Source organism: Corapipo altera, unplaced genomic scaffold (assembly GCF_003945725.1).
Source record: "Corapipo altera isolate COAL_440 unplaced genomic scaffold, ASM394572v1 79, whole genome shotgun sequence".
Taxonomy (NCBI): domain Eukaryota; kingdom Metazoa; phylum Chordata; class Aves; order Passeriformes; family Pipridae; genus Corapipo; species Corapipo altera.
Window position 1 is genome coordinate 4,512,568 of NW_020884927.1, and position 19,311 is coordinate 4,531,878.

General features: G+C 37.0%; 1 protein-coding gene across 1 annotated transcript in view; it reads left to right on the forward strand.

Annotated features, from left to right (window-relative positions):
- CDC73 (cell division cycle 73) overlaps positions 1–19,311 on the forward strand; it is a 106,113-nt gene that overhangs the window by 74,840 nt on the left and 11,962 nt on the right. The window contains exons 11-13 of the mRNA XM_027658388.1: positions 12,303–12,360; positions 15,385–15,420; positions 15,801–15,888. Coding sequence (XP_027514189.1) covers positions 12,303–12,360; positions 15,385–15,420; positions 15,801–15,888 — 182 coding nt within the window. The remainder of the gene's footprint in view (positions 1–12,302; positions 12,361–15,384; positions 15,421–15,800; positions 15,889–19,311) is intronic.

Genomic DNA, 19,311 nt, shown 5'->3' on the forward strand with positions numbered 1-19,311 from the left:
GTTGCAGTGAACCTCACCTGTGTCTGTGCTGACTGGCACAGTCTGTCATCTGGGCAGTTATTCACAGTGGGAGGTTCTTAGAGATGAATTAGTGTGTGTATGTGTGTGCAGAAAGAGTGGGAGGGCACAACCTTTTCAAAACTCTCAGAACCTGTTTTGAGGTAAGCTTTTGAGTTTGCTCATTTAGTCTGGGGGTTATTGTTTTGCAGTGATGGATGAAAACTGTATAAAACTCACAGCGTAACAGGAAGATCCTAAAGTTTCTAAAGTTTTTGTATTTCCCTTATCCTTGAATAGGGTGGCCCCAGACTCTGAGACATTGTCAGTTGACCTTCATTTAAGAGGACTGCATTGCTGCACCACCAAAAACACAGCTGTGCCCAGGCCATTTCAAAGAACAGTCATATGATAAACCAGATCTCATAATGCAATGATAGAAGCTTGGAGATAGTCTATCTAGTGTATGGATTGTGTATAAAATGAAAAAGTAAAAGTTGAATGCTGTCATCTTAGTGCTTTGAGAAGGGCTTAATTTAATCTTCTCTACTAAAGAGAGAAGAATAATGGGGAATTTAGATGTAATGCCAAAGGAAGCTGAAAGTAGAGGCAGAAGGCCAAATGGAAAAATTCCTCTTGTGTGATACAGCCAGAATCCTTTCTGTATTTTAACTCAATGCATGATTTATTACCACTACAGTTAGTTTTTGATGTAGGCATGTAACATCACCAGCTTTTATATTCTGCAGTAGGGTAGCATGAATGACAGGTTTCTTCAGGATACCAATGCAGTAGCAGTTTACACGATCTATTTGGTGTGTAGTATTGTAGCAATAATACACAAATTCTGTTGCATGCATGCTAGTACTAAAGACTTGGAAGGCAATTCTTTAAACACATATTTGTCAAGAAACACACAAGTAGAAAGCATCATTGCTGTTATGAAAATACAGTGTATATTCTACTGTTGTTTGTCCTCAATATATGAATCTATGATGTGTGACTAAAATGCTTTTGTGCCCCGGGTGACTTTGTTATGTGATGATTAATATCGTGATTCTGTTACTTGATCCCCATATGTGATTTCTTTTTGAAGTAAACAGCCCTGTCCAAAGGCAGTATTACCTTTACCCCAAAGAGCCAGGCTTTTAGAACATGCTGAAATGAAGACAACTGAAAGTTTAACAGTATGTTGTCAATTTGCTCTTTGGGTGCAAACCAGAAAGTTTTAATTTGTTTTAGTGTTTGGTGGATTATTAATCTTGGAATCTGTTGGATAAGTATAAAGGCTTAATCTAGGAAATACAGAATTTTGGGCTCATGTGGCTTCCTGGCTTTTTCTGCTGACATGTACAGTAGTGTGATTTAGTACTGCATAGTAGCCATCACTGCAAAATATTTTAACATTTTCATCTGTTTGCATTTGTACCCAGGGAGGGAAACTTCAGGCCTTTTGTAGTTACCCAGTTGCATTAAATGATGATTTCTTGAAGAACGGGGAATAATAAATATTTTGGTCTACTTTGAGTGCTTCTTCTTAATTGTAAGTAAAATAATATTTTAATTGAAAGAGAATTTTGGTATGAGAGTTCTGCAATGAAAAGTTTGTAGTGGAATGGATCTCACTGGGAGAACTGGAGGCAGAGTTGGAGAACAGGTTGATAAGTGGCACATGACAGTACCAAACCCATTGCATTTTTATTCTGGGTGTGTGATTATGATGGTGCGTGTGAAACTTGTGCATTCTGTAGTCCAAGGAACAGATCTAGGCAGTCTAGAAGGCACTTTGTCAGAGCTGCTGTGACTGGAGTAAGAAGAATGCTATTACTGCAAATTTGGGAAATGCTGACTTTAGAATACAGTGCTGAGAAAAATAGGTTAATGATGTTGACTGGTGGTGGGAGCAGCCATCCGAGGATACTGAAGAGCACAGGTTTTTCTCGGTGTTTTACTGTGTTAAGTATGTAAAGCATGGGCAGGTAGAGGCTAGGTACCTCCCAAAGTATAATATTAAAGATTGAGGTATTATTCATACACTTTTCATAAAGTTGTAGGTTTGAAGTTAGCATCTACATTCTCTTGAATCCCAAATTACCTCTTTGCCCTGTCTTAAAATGTGAGAAAATGTTTCCATGGGTCTATTTATTTATTTTGCTGAAATCTGAATATAAGTATTTCAATCCAGCAATAGATGTGTTTTCTTTGAAGTTAAACCTACTGACATCTTTTGTTTTGCTTGGTGTGTGTGGAATCATGAGGCAGAAAGAAACATTGCAATCAAATGTCAGCTCTGGTCCTGATAGTTTTTTTTCTCCTAATGCGCCATGTAGCAAGCCTGTATATGGAAAATGTAAGGCACTATGTGTCTGTTCACAACAGTTGGTTTCTCTGATTAAGTATTTTTAGTGAAATAAAAGTTTATTCATAAGATGACCAATAACTGTGTTTGAGGGCAGATTTTTCAGCTTCTTGTGATAAAACCTGAGCATGGATCAGTTCCTCTGAACACATTGTCAGCCTGTTGACAAAGACCATTCTGCACATGAGGGAAGGAGATGAGAGCACAGGATCTGTGCTGGCACTGATGGGAGTAGTGCCACCCCCATCACTGGTGGTTTTAGTGCAGAGAGCTTTGTCTGAAGTCTTTGTTGCTGTTCCCTTGTGTTTTATCCTTGCACATGCTCTGTCTATGGGTAGTGCTTGGCAAACATTTCACAGAGGCTTTTCTGATTGTACAAACTGTAAATGTAAGGCTTACATTAGGCATCTGAGAGAGGGGTAAATGACTGAATTTGTGTTCTTGCTAAAGAGAAGTGATACCTTTTGCTGGCATTATGAACAAGGGTGCTTAGCCACACTGTTAAAAAGCAAAAAAAGTCTGTTCACCCATTGTCCTCCCATGACCATCCTCAAAAAAACCCCTCTGCTTCCATCCTGATTTAATTAACTTCCTGTCTTCATGGTACACAACATATTTTCTTCCTTTCATTCTGTGTTGGATTTTTTTAAATGACTTAAAGCAATAAAATCTGTAGAGTAAGAGCAGGACACAATCTAGGGGGGTTGTGTATATGGTTAGTTTTGATTCTTTGATTTTTATTTTTTTCCCCATATGGCAGCTGAAAATGAGCTTGTGAACTGAGGCAGCTGGGGCAGGACAAATGTTTAGGAGCAGTATTCTAGTTATCTTGTAAGCAGTTTAAAATGTCTGATCTTCCAGTCTGGGGGAATTACAGGGTATGGATAACTGCAGCATATGCAAGTCCAGAAATCTCAACACTTTCATGCTGGACTTAAACTCAGAGACTTTTGCAGTGAATTACTTTTCTGTTTCTGACTTGCTTGTCTTACGTTGTACAGATGTCTCCTGTGTCTCAATATCTTGTCTGTAATTTTATCATCAGCACCCAAGATAATGAATCTGCTCTGTCTCAACGGACAGTTTGTTCACACAAAGGCTTTAACCAGTGTTATGCTGGAGACTCACTACTCTTTGCAAATGGTATAGCTAACTTGTATATTTTTTCCTTTTTTCCCTGCATGTGCAGTTTCTGTCACTTAACTTTGGTGTAGCCTGTGAAGCTATGGGTATCTGACAAGAATCTCTTGGAGTGTGCTTGTGTAAAACTCCCAAAGTAAAGAAATGAAAAAAGAGTTGAGAAGAAAATTTGAGATAGGATAAATTCTTGTCTCTGATATTAATCCATGTACTGCACAGATCTGTAGTTTATTATTACCAGCCCCCTGTTCCAGTTACAACAGACCTCTGAATGGTCACCTTTTGTGGTTTTAAAAAGGTACCTCCTCTTTTGCAGCTGAACTTGCATGGCAGATGAGCTGTTATTCATCAAGGAGGAAGTCTTCAGTACAAGGCACTCTACAATTAGAACATTTTTCTAGCCTTCTCCCTGGCTTGTGGCAGTTCAAAATAGCCCCTTCCTTATCCAAGTCCCTTGTATGCTTACAGCCATCACTGTCATCGCTTAAACCCTCATCTTTTGGCTTGTGTGTTACAATTTGCTACAGCTGCAGCTAAACCTTCTGATCCTGAAAAACACATTTTTGAACTCAGTAGTTGCTTTTCTAGGCAACACAGACAACTAAGAGTTCATCGCTCCACTATTCAGCGTGTTGCATTGGCTCCTCAAGGAATACAGCTTCAGGATCTTCCAGGGTCTTCCAGGGTGATTACTTGGAAAATTGCTTTCATCTCTCTGCCCATGATCACCCATGATAATTGTGTTCTCTTGTAGGATAATGTAATATATAACCATAGTGCTGGGATTGCTAAAGGTGTTGAGGTACAGAAGAATAATATTAAAACTACTTTTCAGGGAATAGAAAGGAGAAGATCGCATCAGGATGAAGTACAACTGGGAACAAGTGGAGCTGGATAATTTGTTGAACAAGCAATCATGAAATAACCCAAGGTCTTTAATAGCTGCCTTAGTATTTGAATTCTAATCAAGCATCCCCTGTTATAGCAGCAGAAGTCAGCATAACCAAGGGGAGTCTGGACAGAGCCTCACCAGTTCTGTAGCATTGAGATGTTGGACAGCATCACACAAAGCTAATCAGTTGCTTGGGCCTTGGTTCATTTTGGGGGGTTTTTTTGTGAAGAAATTTTCACAGAAGTTAAGGATCCATCTCTATTCATTAGGCACCTGTAGAACTTCTAAAAGCATTCTTCTCACACACAGCATTTCATGAATCTTTCCAGAAGTTGCAAAGCAGCCTTTCTGAGGTCACTGTGCATTTATTGCTCACTCAATGCAGGTGTAAGTGGGGTCTTCCTGTTGCTCTGTATGGAACATTTTCTGTAATGTACATGTGACTGGTCCTTTGAATACCATTTCCAAAGCAGGATCTGAACAGAAAAATAGCAATGCTTCTCTTCTATATATGTTGGGAGTGTCCATGGCAGTTGTGCTGTTATGGAAATCAATTGCTTGGGTCCCATATTCTGTGCTATTTCTGGTGGAAAAAAACACTTCCTATGAGTGACTAATTCTGGCCGTTAAACTTAGTATTGAAACTAGATATGAATGGGTGAAGTTGAAAGATGGAGACTAAAACAGTAGCCAATTGTAGTAAATTCACAGTTATACAAGTTCCAGTTCTGTGACATGGATGTGGCATGTTCTGATCCTGGCATACAGAAAACCAGTAGTGTATAAACCTTTGCACCTGCCTTTTGAGAAAGATGAAACAATTCTTTCATGCTCAAACTGTGTTTGTCAAAACCCTCACTGGTTTGCCAAGTTATGTGTGTGAGGCCAGCTCAGATAACTAACCCAAAGGGAAAGAATTCTAAGCAAAAATAATTGTTTTAGTTGATAATCTACTTTTGTCTTTTCGCTCAGTTCAAGGGAATGAGTCATTTAAATAAACGTAGGTAGGTATATTATAGGCAGGCCTTTATTTTTAAAACAAACAAACAAACAAGCCCTCTGGAGTTCTCTTCTCAGGATTACGAGTTGTTGTTTTTTGATGAAAACAGCTTTACCCCCAGGAAAATGGAAGTGCTTACATGTTTAATCTGGCTCCTTCACCAACATTCCTCTTCAGTTTGAAATTGCTATTTCAATAGCAACAGTTTGAAATTACGTGACTCTTGTAAATTCAAGACAACTGTCTTAATTTTACAGATATTCTGTGCAAGGATAAAGATGGGAGGAGCTCTAGCACACTTCTGTGAAAACTTTTCAGAGGGTTTTGATCTCTTAGCTTTGGTGGTAATACATAGTGTTTATATCTCAGTAATTGTGGCTTTCATTAACTCTTTTCAAAAGCATCTCCATTAATTGCCATTATTATTGTTTCAGCGTATTTACATACTCTTGTCACTAGTTACTCACTCTTAACTACAGTTTTCTTTTAGATTCAGCTGTGATTTGGTTTGCTTAGAACAATTTTCTTTGCAGAACCAAAATATTGCCTAAGCTATCTGTAAGCAGTCAAATTAATTCAATCACATTTTCCAAGTTTAAACCAAATTTCTTTTAACCTGGTTGTAAGGAACAAGAAATTTCAGTGAGTATTTTTCATGTCTTTCAATGACACTCATCACCAGGCTGAACCTGTTACTGAAAACACCCATCAGTTCTGGTTTTTATTATGTTTTACAGTGTCAGTATTTCAGAATTTGCGTGAACTTGTCAGTTTTAATTCTGTAATAGATTAATAAAGGACCAGATATGTAAGTGGAAGTTTACTTTGAATGCTGTGGAAGAACAGGTGTTAGGATTTAAGTTTCAGTTAGTCCCTTGATGGCATCAGCATTGTTTTATTCCTGCCACCCTTCCCTGGTGCTCCTTTCTCCCTCTCCATGGCTGTGATGCTGTGCTTGTTCCGAGGGCGTTGGCTGGGTCTGATTGCCCTACACTTGGCAAAATATGTTCTATGGACTTATTTCAACAGTATTTTGAAAACTAGAATGAGTCTTACCTTATCCTTTTAAAATGGGCATCAAATTTTCTGTCCTGCAGCTGGATTTGAAGATTGGCAGTCTTCTACTCATATTTTTTTGTCAAACTGTGCTGGATAAAACATGATCTTCAGTATAATAGATATTAATATAATAAATTAAAGGTTGGACTTCATCTTGAAGGTCATTTCCAACCATAATGATCGTATGATTCTGTAAACAGTTTTGTATTTTGAAATAAATGTTGTTTATGTATTTTTAGCAGCCCTTTCTGTCTTGTCACATCAGGTTTTTAGTTGTCAAAGTAGGAGATAGTGAATCTATGATGTTATTTTCTTTAGGCAGTTGGTATTGGAATCCTTTAATAAATAATGATAAACTTTTCATCTTTTAAAATTAATTCTGTAAAAGTATCTTTAATTCTGCTTTAACTCCCACTCTCTCTTTTAGGATATAAAGAAGTTGAAACAATGTAAACAGTAGGAATGACCTTTTTATTGATATTGCAAGCAAGGAAGAGAAAATTACTGTAAGATTAGTAGTATTTGCACAATAGTTAAGGTCTTGTTATCAAATTCTATTTTTTACAGCATAGTTTAAAATTAGGAAAGCAGTTAAAAGCTTGCAATTTATTATTTAAATATGTCTTGGGGGACTGCATGCAGATTTGTGTGCGTAGCAGTAGGAAAATAAGCTATACCAGTTTGATGTATAAATAAAATTGTGAAGTGAAACACTAGTTAAAATATTATTAAAATTTTCTTGAACAGAAGTCAGAGAATTATTGGGAAGGCTACAGAGGCAGAACCACTCAGTTGGATTGTTTTGCTTGATTCTTTGAAAACTTCGGGATTTTTTTTCTAAGGCTTTTAAGGGCTTTAAATTTTTAGAAGAAAACTCTATGTTTTCAGAATCCAAGCTATTTATATGAAATAGATGTTTCTATCAAGCTTCAAGTGTAGGGCAGCTGGACCAGTTTTTAGAGACATGGTTTTGAAGTCAGTCCTTTGTTTGGGCTCTTTCTCATACACTGATATATACAATATTTCATTGATAGAAATATAATAGTCTTTCAAACTATGCAGATGATTTAAATTTTGTTACTGTTCTTTAGGATGGCTTCACTAGAATTTTCAAAGGTACAATACTATTAAGTCACTCAGGAAATAATAATATAGTTGCTGGTAATTAAAATGAGTTCTTACAGTCTCTTGAATCCTAAATTGAATAGATGAATTGAAGTCTGTTCTTAAAGATAATTTTACAAGCTTACCATCCATATGTACTTATTTTCTTTCTCTTTTGAGATCTAAATTTTACTACGTTCATCTTTACAAACAGGATCATCTTTGGGTGAATTGTCTTCCATGATGGATGGTGAAGCTGAAGCTTCTCTATGTTTTACATGCAAGCAGTTGCTAATACTTCTTGCAGAATCAAATGTTACTTTTTACTTGTACTATTTCTCTGCAGGAACATGGAAGCTACCTAATAATTTTTAGATTCTTGGGTAAAGTTCTTGTACTAACTTAAATGTTATAAAGGTAGAAATTAAATTTTACTAAATTAAAAAAGCCACAAGATGGCATCAAATTGTCAACTCTTTCTGTTGCTCCTAACATTTTTTACAGGTCAAAATACTGCAGACTCTTTGAATCTCTTTGTAAAAACCAGTTGGGAGAGGGAATGTGCAATGAAATAATTTTTTTTCTTCCAGTATTTCAGCTTGTGAAGCCTCACTAAGATACTTGTAATAGTTTGGCTTAAAACATAAGGGTTTATTTTCTAAAATGTAGCATGAGTTATGTGGAGGCAATTTCCGATTCCACTTGGGAAGTCAAAGGAACCTAACTGTGGATGTTAATGTACATTTAGACCTAAGAAAAGTACTGGGTATATAAAATACAGATTTATTTTTTTTCCTAAAATATAGGAAAATACTAGTTGAGTCCTGGTATCAGATGGATATTGGTGATTTTTGCAAATTAATACAAACAATTAGTTTTTAAAAAATTAATATTATTTTTAGAAGGGTCAAAAAGCACTCCAGAAGGTTTTAAAAGGTGTTTAAGAGAGGAAAAACCCCAAAACCAAACCAACACCCACTCTTGGGTAACTTAAATCCAGCTATAGATATACTAACCCCATGGTCTGAACTGTTTTCCATTCATGCACTGCTTGGTGAACCCAATATTTTTGGGTGTTCAGGAAGGCCAGCGCTAAATAGCAGAAGGCAAAAACTGAGGCAAAACCAATTCCTGAGCAGTCATTTTGTAGGTGTAGATAGGACAGGAAAGAGGAGCCCTGGGATGGGATGAATCCCAGAGAACAGCAGGCACAGCAGTGCAGGGAAGGGATGCAGTGAAGTTTGGAAAGTGTGAAGCCTTCGGTGTCTGTTTTCCTGATTTTACATTCCGTGTCAGGTTGTTGCTTCTGAATGGTTAAATACTTCTGTATTTAGTGTAAATCATAAGTAAACTATATATATATAACCTTCTATGGTAAATTAGCTCAAGTAAACCAAGTAATACGTTTTTGATTAAAATACGATGTTAAGTGGTTGTCTTAAAGAAGATTTGTATTTTTCAAATTACATGGTTTTGTTCCTAAATTAGTTTTGACTTATGAATATTCATAATATACTCCTTAAGAGTCTCAAACAGCTTACGCATAAGAATTAGGTATGTCATTTTCAAGCAAAACTGTTAAGTATTCAGAAATTTTGAGGAAATGAATGTTCTTTAAATAGCTAAACAGTGATTTCTGCTGCTTGTGATGCTTAGGGTACAGCTGCACAAACAAAAGCTCCCCTAGCTGGAGTTTGAATTTGCTGTGAGCTGGTTACTTAAGAGTAACTTTTAGATTAAAAACTTGACATTATAAGATTTTAAATATCTTACTGTGCACTCAGTTAGAAATAAGCTGATGCCTTTATAGGGAGTTGGAGCAATCAAACATAAGTTGCTTCTGAATAGCTGACAAAGGGCACAAATGATCAGCAGCACCTACTTTGAGTATTTAAATGAACCCAGTATGAAGTTTACTCTGTCAGATTAATGCTCTTTTTCTTTGGGAGAAATCCTAGTTATACCTGCCTTGTACCAGTACACTGTCATAGGAAAAACCTGTACCTCTACCTGAATGCTTTGGAAAAAGCATTAATTTTTTATTCAGACTTAGCAGGTCAGAGGAAAATATTAACAAAGTTGTCCTGATTGTGACGTCCTTATCAACAGCAAGTTTTCTTCTCCACTTGGTGTATCTTGTCAGCCATCACAGCTCTGTACTTCTATTTTTACCTCATCTTAAGAGTGTACATTTCTCCTTACAAACCTTGTAAGAAATGTGGAGGTGAAATACTGCTCAGAGTTTCTTTTGCTATGCTATCTGCAATTTTTACAAAATAGGAGGTGGTTGTTAGGTCACTGAAAATCATAAAGAGAGAAGGGATGTAAATCAGCTACGAAGGATGGATGTTACACCTTCAGTAGGTGACAGCTGAGCTTCTGTGCCAAGATGCCAGAATAGCAGCAGTTGTGAGCTGAGCAAGGTTCATTCCTGAAATTATCATCATCTGAGGCACCAATTTATCCAGCTAAAAGCTGTGATCTCCATAATTTATTGTTTTGCAGCATTTGTTCTTAGAATAGTCATAGGCATGGTATCTACTCATTTAAATGAATTTATTTCCTACCATTAATCAGATATTTTTATGTGATTTTTTTTTTTTTAATGTACTTTGCTGTTGTTTCAGGAGTGGTATTTTTGTTCACTTCGGTTACCATCTTCTCAAAGTTTTGCTTTTTTGTTTTAGGCTTCTGCACTAAGTTTCCAGTTAATCACTGTAGAGAAGGCAATTCAGGGGAGAGTATGAAAAACTCCCAAATAGATAATTTGCCAGTTATTTTATTAGGCTCAAGTCTTAGAGAAACCAAATTCTTTACAAGAGTTTTCAAAAACTCTTATCGTCTCTGAAGCAGCTCCTTGTTCTCTCCCTTTGTTGAAGGACCTGCAGGGTCTCTTTGAGACATGGATAAGTGGAAGAGGAGGCAGAAAAGTTGTCCTGCTGATTCTGTAGGGATGGAAAGAGGAATGGACATGTGGACTGCAGGAAGTAATAGTTATGCATCCATGCAAACTGAATAGAATTTAAAAACTTGAAACTTAACGTTACAGGAAGTGAAGTTTCTTTAGCTTGATGATTTTCTTTACATTTCATAAAGTGCTGTGAATTTAGGAAGTGTTTGGGGGGAATTCTTGGTTTCTTCAAAATGTGTAACTAGTCCAGCACAGAATCAGCCTTTTGACACAGAAAATGGCATTTTTTTCTATAGAAAGAGGTGCAAAATATTTTACTTCAATTTTTTTGCAAAGTTGAAGTTGAAAGAAAGGTGCTGTTTCTCAGTTGCAAGGCTTCTCTCAAAGGTAGTCAGCCTTTCCTGCTGCTCTTCCTGTAGAGTGTGGTGATATTTTCATTTTTATCATTTTCTGAGTAATTATTGTGAAAGGACATCGGCAAAAATACCTTTTCTCTGCTGCTAAAAAAGTAAGTCTTAAAATAACAGGTACTGACTCAACTGCCCTACATAAATGTTGGTATTTTATTAATCAGAAAAGAGTACAGAAAAATTTGGGATTAATCCATTTCTTGCAGTGTAGGGTTAAATCCTTATACTAAAGATTAATGAGAGGTTGCTGCCTGTAAAAGTTACAAAAGCTGTGGATTGTACCAAATATCAACTCCAGCCTATTGTAACTAATCATGGGTGGCTTTCACTAAAGCTCAGGGAAGAGAGGTTTTGAGTAAATTTGTTTTCTAAGAGCTTGTCAAGGGATTCCTATTTGTACTTCACGGATCTTGAGATAAAAAGAGTTTCAACTTTCATGATGGAAACTTAAAAGCAATTCTTCTAAGTGTTATTTAAATCATAGAACCTGATCCCGCTCATCAGCTTTTTTTATTTTGGATTCCAAAGCATGCTGTTTGTGGACATAGAAATGGGATAGTGCCATACTGGAGACCTTTCCAACAGGTTTTTCCCTGAGTGGCATCTCTGACCTTTCTGAGTGTCTCATGGTTCTAGGATACACTTCACATAGTGTTTAAGTAATTTTCAGATAAAATTCATGGTTTCATGTTAAAAGGTTTTCTGTCAGCTTTGTAAATAGAAGTGGCTGGATTATATAGCAGCTTTTTCCACTGTTAGTGATATGTGTTTTGTTCAGTGAGGTTTTACAGCAGTAACTGAGAACAGAATTTGTTCTTGCAGGAATTCAGTGTTGCTTTGGAACCAGACATGTGTGACTTCACTGTTTTCTTTGTTGGTGTGTTGACTCTGCGGAGTTGACAAGAACAAACAATAGTTCAGGTCTTTTGTGTGTTACATTAAGGTAATTGGATGAGGCCTGAGCAGAACTAATTATCGTGGAGTGCTATTTCTGGGCACTAAAACTCCTCAAGGCAGGAATGCATTGCAATTTCTTGGTCCTGGTTTTCCATCCAGAGCATAAGCAGATCTTGTTTTGAAATTTCTACAACCCATTGCTTGCATTTATGTTACTAACCCTTGGTGATTGTAGGTAAAAAACCCCAATAATATAAATGGGAGAGGTTTCTTTGAATATAGAGGGGGAAAAAAGCTTATGATTTGCACTTGATATTTAAAATGTAAACCTGTAAAAGCTTATGAGGTTGTCTGTCCTCCTCGAGTCTCAGAATCTATAAAGAGTTTGGAATGATTATTTTCTTTCTTCCCTTTAATGGAAACATATTGCCCTCCTTTTCATGATACCATTGATAGCTCTGTGTTCATTTGAAAAACCCATGTACCTGACAAGGAGGTCAGCTATTAATGTTACCTCTTCTGTCTTTTAAAAGGAAGGTGCATCTGCTCGAAAAACGCAAACTCCTGCAGCACAGCCTGTGCCACGCCCAGGTAAGGTGGCTCCTGTCGTTTGTGCTTCTCTTCCAGAGAGGTTTGAGTGTCAAAGAAATGCTGTTGAAAGCCATAGCTGGAGAATGAAGTGGGGGGGGGGGTGTCATTTATTTGTGGTCTTTAACACTGCATGTATTGGAAAAAGTGCATATCCTTTTGTTTAATGTGACATTGTGGGACCTGGGTTCATTCTCTTCAGTGTGTTGCCCCAACAGCCTGTTGAAAGGGTGCACTAGTGACATTAAAAGTCACAAACTTCTTGCTTGTGGGCTTGGTACTTCAGAAATTTCAGCTCAAATATCTAATAAGAGCCAGTTAATACTCCAAGGAGAAACAACCTAAACAGAATAGCTAATCTCAAAGAGATATATATTATTACTTCTATGATTAATAGATCAGAAATAAGTGATTCTCTGCATGTGTTATCATTACTTCTTCACACTTCTTAGCACATAAGGTATTTGTAATGAGACCTGAATCCTCAACTGGTTTTTTAATTTCCAGTTAGTAGCTTTTGGCTACCAAGTCCATTTGTCTGTCAGATTGAATCTTGAGTTGTGATTCAGTGATAGAATTATAAAAGTACTTTGTTTTAAAAAGAAACCCTTAGGAAGTGTTTTTAGAAGAGTGTAAGAGCACAGACAGCACATGAGACAAACGGTGATTCCAAACAGCGATGGGCAGGTCTGCACCTGGTTTATGCTCTGTGAGAATTTCTGGTTTGCTGGAAGAAAGTCTCAATTGAAGGGTGTTATTTCAGAGCAAGACAATGTTATGAAGGTAGTGGGGACATTTTGGGGGGTTTTGGAAACAAAACTACCAGTTAAAATGAATATGCTTTTTCTAGAAGTACTGGTGGAATACTGTATATTCCTGTTGAGACTCTAACTGCTTTCAGTGTGTGCCTTGCTAATTCCTTGAGATTTATTAGCAGGATTTAATGCTAAGACTTAATACTGTAAAGCTGATTCTTCCCCAAAAATCTATTCTAATATTGAATGCTTTCAGCATACCTAAATGCTGTTGTGCACAGATTCTTCTGTTTGGTTATTTTGGTACTGGGAAGGTCATGCTGCCTGTCAGACTTATCTCACTAGCCCCGTTAAGCATCATAATGCAGATGGAGTTGACAGCAGTATGAAAAGGGTAGCAGTGGCAAGAACAGAAATCTGACTGAGTTGTCACAGTCCCTGCTGCTGGCTGTGACTTCCTGGGCAGTTACTGGCAGAAGTGTGGGTTTTGTACATTATACAGGTTATACTGGTACTGCCCTTCTCGAAGGCCAATCCAGTCCATTTTCTTGTCTCCATATTGTAAGTTGAAGGGGGAATAAAGAAGAGAGGTGTAGTCAGAAGAGGTTTATTTTTCTGCCCGTTCTAGGATATTTTAAAACGTTCAGCTGTTCTATTCTTAGCAGTCAAAGTAACTAAAACATGCTGTTTCCAGGAGGATGCTGCTTTGCATATAAGAAGTGTTAGTTAAATTGGGCTAAACAGTTGTGCAGTAGCGATTTGGAAAATATGTCTGAGATGTGCTTTTGATGTAAGATTTTTTTTGGGGGGGGCAATGTTTTACAGTACCAACTTTTCTACTAACCTGTCTTGGTACCACTATCAAATTTTTTACAGATATTTATTCTCCCTCCCTTTCATTTTTTCTTCCTCTTTTTTTTCTTAGGGTAGCTGTTACTGCCCACATATTTCAGAGATTTTTACATTAAGGAGATACCTAGATTTAAAAAAAAAAATTAAAATCATTGGGTAGGTAAAGTTCATGTAGTTCAGTATAGTGTTGCCGATTATATCTGTGCATTTGACAGTGTCAGGAAAAGGTAATTAAGGATATGGTCTCAATATTTCAACAATGGCAACTATGTGTTGTGAATATTTATACTCTTCTAGGAAGTTTCTGCAACAGTTGGTCATAAATAAACATGAGCAAGTTGGTGCTATGCAATTGGAAGTCAATTAATGAAATTTGTCATTCATAGTAGCAACTGAGACTTGAGTTAGTCTGCATCAGTCCTTCCACTGCTCACCATTTTCTGATTTTTTTGAATTAGGATAAACATGTATGATGGTGATTATCAGGCACAACAGTCCTTTCCTGAAGTTAGGACTCCTGAAAACTGAACTATAATATGTTTATTTTGGGGGAAGTCAGGTAATTCAGTAGTGGCACCAAAGTGAAGAAACAGAGATACTTTTCCAACTTTGGAATGCATTGTCTGCCCCATACTGAGGCAGTCACAACATGAAGGCTGAGGTGGAAATGTTTTATTGCAGAAATGGGGAGAGAACTCTTCAGTTTCTGTCTGTCCCATAGAGTTTGTTTGTGTGATTTTGTTTGGTGGTTGAGGATTATTTTTGTTGGGTTTGGGGATGTGTGGTTTTGTTTGGTTGGGTTTTTTCCCCTTCCTGAGTGCCATCATATCTGTCAAGTTTAACTGTTTCTGGCACTCAAAGAGCTCATGTAACTCAAACTGCAATCCAGAATTAACCTGAGCAAGCCTGACATTCAGATTTTGATTGTTGAATGTTTTCTATGTGTTAAGGATAGCTAAATCCTGTGGATGTCATGTGCAGTAATAACTGCTAATGAAAAGGTGAGAGTCTGTAAAGATCAGGTTGTTGTGAAACAATTTTCCTGTTGGTTCAGCACTATTGAACTTAAGATCTACAAGCAGCTTTTTTCAAGACTGTGGCAATTCTTGTCAGTGCTGTTGTGCCCCGGCCTTTTATGGAGGATAGAGAGGGATGACTGCCTTCAGAAAAAACCAGGAGAGATTGACTCAACTCTCCTAACATCTGTTTCAGATGGTCAGAAGCTGTTTGTTTGCTGAATACACAGACCAAAATTATAAATCCCTTCTTCAACTTAGTGTATTGCATCTGTGGAAATGATCTAATGACTGTAGTGTGACTCTTGTTCCCTCCTGCAATTAAACACATTGAAGTGTTGCCTTACAATCACGTTTGTATCTATGTCTTAGTCATCCTACTGTATTTTCTGGGTTTTTTTCAGTTTCTCAAGCAAGACCACCTCCAAACCAGAAAAAAGGTGAGTCAGTTTTAGTTACATGAACTTTTTCATTTTTGTGGGAATTGTGTCTGCTCTTTATTTTTTTCTTTCTGGAACCACGAGCAACAACATAAACAAGTAGTGGAATGCAGACAGCATTCTCTTTTGCTAAATATGGGTCTTACCCTTACTTAGAGACTCATGATACAATGCTATGCTTCTTTTGTGAATGAAAACCTTTAGTTTAGAAAAGTTTTGCTACAATTTTCCTTGAATATATTTCCAAGATTGTGACCTGTTAAGCAAGAATTCTGTTTTTATGTCCAGCTCCTTTAATGAAAAAGGGGGGGGGGGGGAACAAATAACCAAAACACACCAAAAAAAACCCCCAGGCAAGTCTAACTTTATTATCTCTACAGGGTCTCGAACTCCCATAATCATTATTCCAGCAGCCACGACCTCTTTAATAACAATGCTTAATGCAAAGGACCTTCTGCAAGATCTGAAGTAAGTAGCTGATTAGAACATACTGTATAACAAATTGTTTTCAGATACCAAGTTATACTAGTACCTAATTAGTAATTAAGCAAGAGGGTTCATCTACTCTCTTGTGACAAGCTAGTTTTACAGACCAGAGTATAAAAGAAATTAATTCCTTTTGACTAGCAGGAAAAAAGCAAAAACTTATTTTCAGAGTTTTGACTCATTTGTGACCTCTGGGCTCAAGGGCCAGACTGAGGAGAGAGTCTTGCAATACCAGTTCCAATATCTGCAGTGGTTTTCTTTTATGTAACATAAAGGCACCAATCCATGAACCCTTACAATGGAAGAAGGGTTAGAGAAGAGGAGCAGTGTGCTCTTGGAGCTCAGAAAAGATTTTGGGAAATGACCACAGTTAGGGTAAAGAGGACAGTGACTGGAGGCTCTGTATCAGGCTGTATCAACCAAGCAGCTCAGCTAGTTGTTTAAAGACAGACTTATTTTTTTTTCAAGTTCACATATTGTCATGAGGTATTGATGCAAATTCATCCAGGGAAATATCAGTGAGTTGCTAAAATTTGATTATCGCATCACACATCTGATTCTAAGATTTAATTCATTATGCCTCAGTGAATCTTTCTGCTTGTCCAACAGATCATGGCATTTAGACTTGCCTATCAGTAAATATCAATTGATTTTTTTGAAAGTCAGTCATTTTCACAGATTAATGTACTGTTGCAGATTGTCCACAATGGTAGGTTCAAAAAATGGAGGGGTTGTCTTTTTATCACCCCCTGCTCTCTCGTCTTTTATGAGGCTGTAAAACTGCTGTTCTTCAAAACCAGCCTGTCCTGTTATGGTGTCTTGCCTTCCACTGGAGTTGCCCTAGGATTTTATAAAACTGTGCTGTGAGATATAAGGCGCCTTCTTCTGATCTAATTGTAGTTCCCAGCTTTACTGCCACATACCATCAAAGATCCAGGAAGTACTGGACTACTGATATCTGCTCTGAAATATTTAATTGGAGAGAAGGGTGGCTTTTAACATTACAGTTTAATAATGTGCAAGCAGTCACTGGACTGATATAATTGGGTTGACAGAGACATTGTTTGTTTATATGGGTTTTTACATTTGGGAAAAAAATTCACAACAAGCCTTGGATTTTACTTTTGTAGATAGATATATATATATATATATATAGGTATACACCCATGCATATGCCTGGTATAGGAATACTTAGAAAGGAATAAGGCACCTGTGTGTCATGTCTAAGTACATGTGCCAGGAGACACAGTTTTCAGCTGTTTTCAGCTCCACCAGGGCAAAGTTGCAGTTAACTTCTGAAGACCTGTCCCGTGAGGATGCTGATACTCAGAATGCAGTGAACATGATCCAGAAAAAAAAGGAAATGAAGTTTAAGGGTTCAAAGGAGGACATTGATGTAGTTAACCAGTATGAAAGAGAAAGGAAAGAAGCAAGGTATGTTAATGAATCAGAAGGGCAATAGCAGAATTCAGAAGAGCAAAATATTAATTTAGCCATGACAGTTCTAGTGCTCTTCTAGGAAATACACCTCCCGGGCTGTATTTTGTTGCATTCAGATTTATTGAAGTGCTTTGTTTAGGAAAGGCTTCAGGGTTTATTTTTCTGTTCAGGTATGCAGAGTGTAGAACTAGTCTTGATGTAGAGAGTGATTGATAGATATATGATGGTTTTCCAAAGAAAAAAGACTCAACTAATTTCTGCCTCTTAAGTCACCACCTTATTTAGCTCATTCCGCACATATGGCTAAATTTAACAGAAGAGCAGAGATTCCAAAGACTCCTGTCATTGCCACAAGGAATAAAGAAAGAAAAGACACACCGAAGTTATTACTCCCTCCCTTACCCCTGCTGAGGAAGATGAAGGTAGATTTGCATTTCATGTATTTCTAGAGATAGTCAGCCTTCTTGTACTTGCCGTCAGAGGAGATCGGTGATATAGGGGAAGGAGAAGAGATTTTTGGAGCTGGAAGGGAAGAGCCATTGCAGGGGAGACTGTGAAGAAAAGCAGGAGAAGCCTGGGAGAATGATGCCCCCAGGATGGTTAGGGTATGGAAGCTCTTTATAGGATGGGTTTTTCTTCCATGTCTGATCCCTGAGGCAACAGACTTCTGTGAAGTGTGTGATCATAAAGAATGAGTACTTGGGTTTCATAAATGAAGCAACTTTTGTGATTCCATCCATTTAAATGTTTCTTAAAACAAAATAAGAAAAATAATTACCTGGAATTATAGTTAGAGACCAAACCACTTAAAATCAAAACTTAGTCATAGCTGGAATCTCTCTCTTTTAGGGTAGTGTTTGTCTGCAGTGCTGGACTGCAATGCATTGTCACTTTGGATACGAGAAAAACTAACTGTGGTATCACTGACAGATATTTTAGCTTCATGGTTATAAAATAAACAGGAGAGTCTTCATCCAGTACTATGGTAGGCCTTAAATTCAATTGCTAAGGACTGAAAGAAACCTGTTAGTTATACCACTGTTTTTACTAAGCCTTTTCATAGCTCTATAGTATATTAGAGTTTTTCCATGTCAGATTTGGCTGACATTTGTATGCTTAGCATCTTCAGTTTATCACTAATTTTATGCTCTTTTAAGGCAGAGAATATGGAAAGCAGGAAAATTATCATGTGTAGAATGAAATGTGTTTAATGACAAACCCAAAGCATGGTACTGGCTTAAGATTTTTTTTTTTTAAGATATCTAATTTTTCTGTTAAATATATTTGTTGCAACTTAGATCTTTAAGGAGGATATTTCTGTATATAATTGTAATAGATACAATTCACATGCTGTGTAATAAGCAAATATTTTTGATAACTTTTGAAAGGTTATTTTTCTAAGGAACCAAATACAACATTAAATGAAAAGTGTCTAAAATAGGAAAAAGATATAATTTACCTTAAATCAGCACTGCAATACATTCTAATATATTGTGAAGCTTCTTAAAAATATTTTATATAACATGCTTTATTCTTATTCACTAGCTAAATGCAACACTGGATATCACAGTTATTGTGTAAAATCTGGCTTTCCAGAGTAAGTATTTGAGAATATCTGAAGTCAGGCTTTTCAGAGGCAGGGCTTCGGCTTTACATGAAACAAAGGCAAAGCAGGAATGACATCAGGGAGATGTGAATGATTAGATGATGATTTTGTATTTTTATTATGATGATGCTCTTACTTGTGATGCCTCTCACCATATGTGCCCAGGCAACTCACAGAGCTTTACCCAGCTTTGATATTGAGCAGAGTATCTGGGATAGATTCAGGGATGATGTGTTACAAAAAAATGAGCTTTGTTCTCTTGCGAAAATAGGTGTATAAAGCTTTTGATACTGTAACATAACAGAAATACTGAGAGGGTTGTAAAAATAAGTCTCCAGTTCTGAACACAACAAAATGGG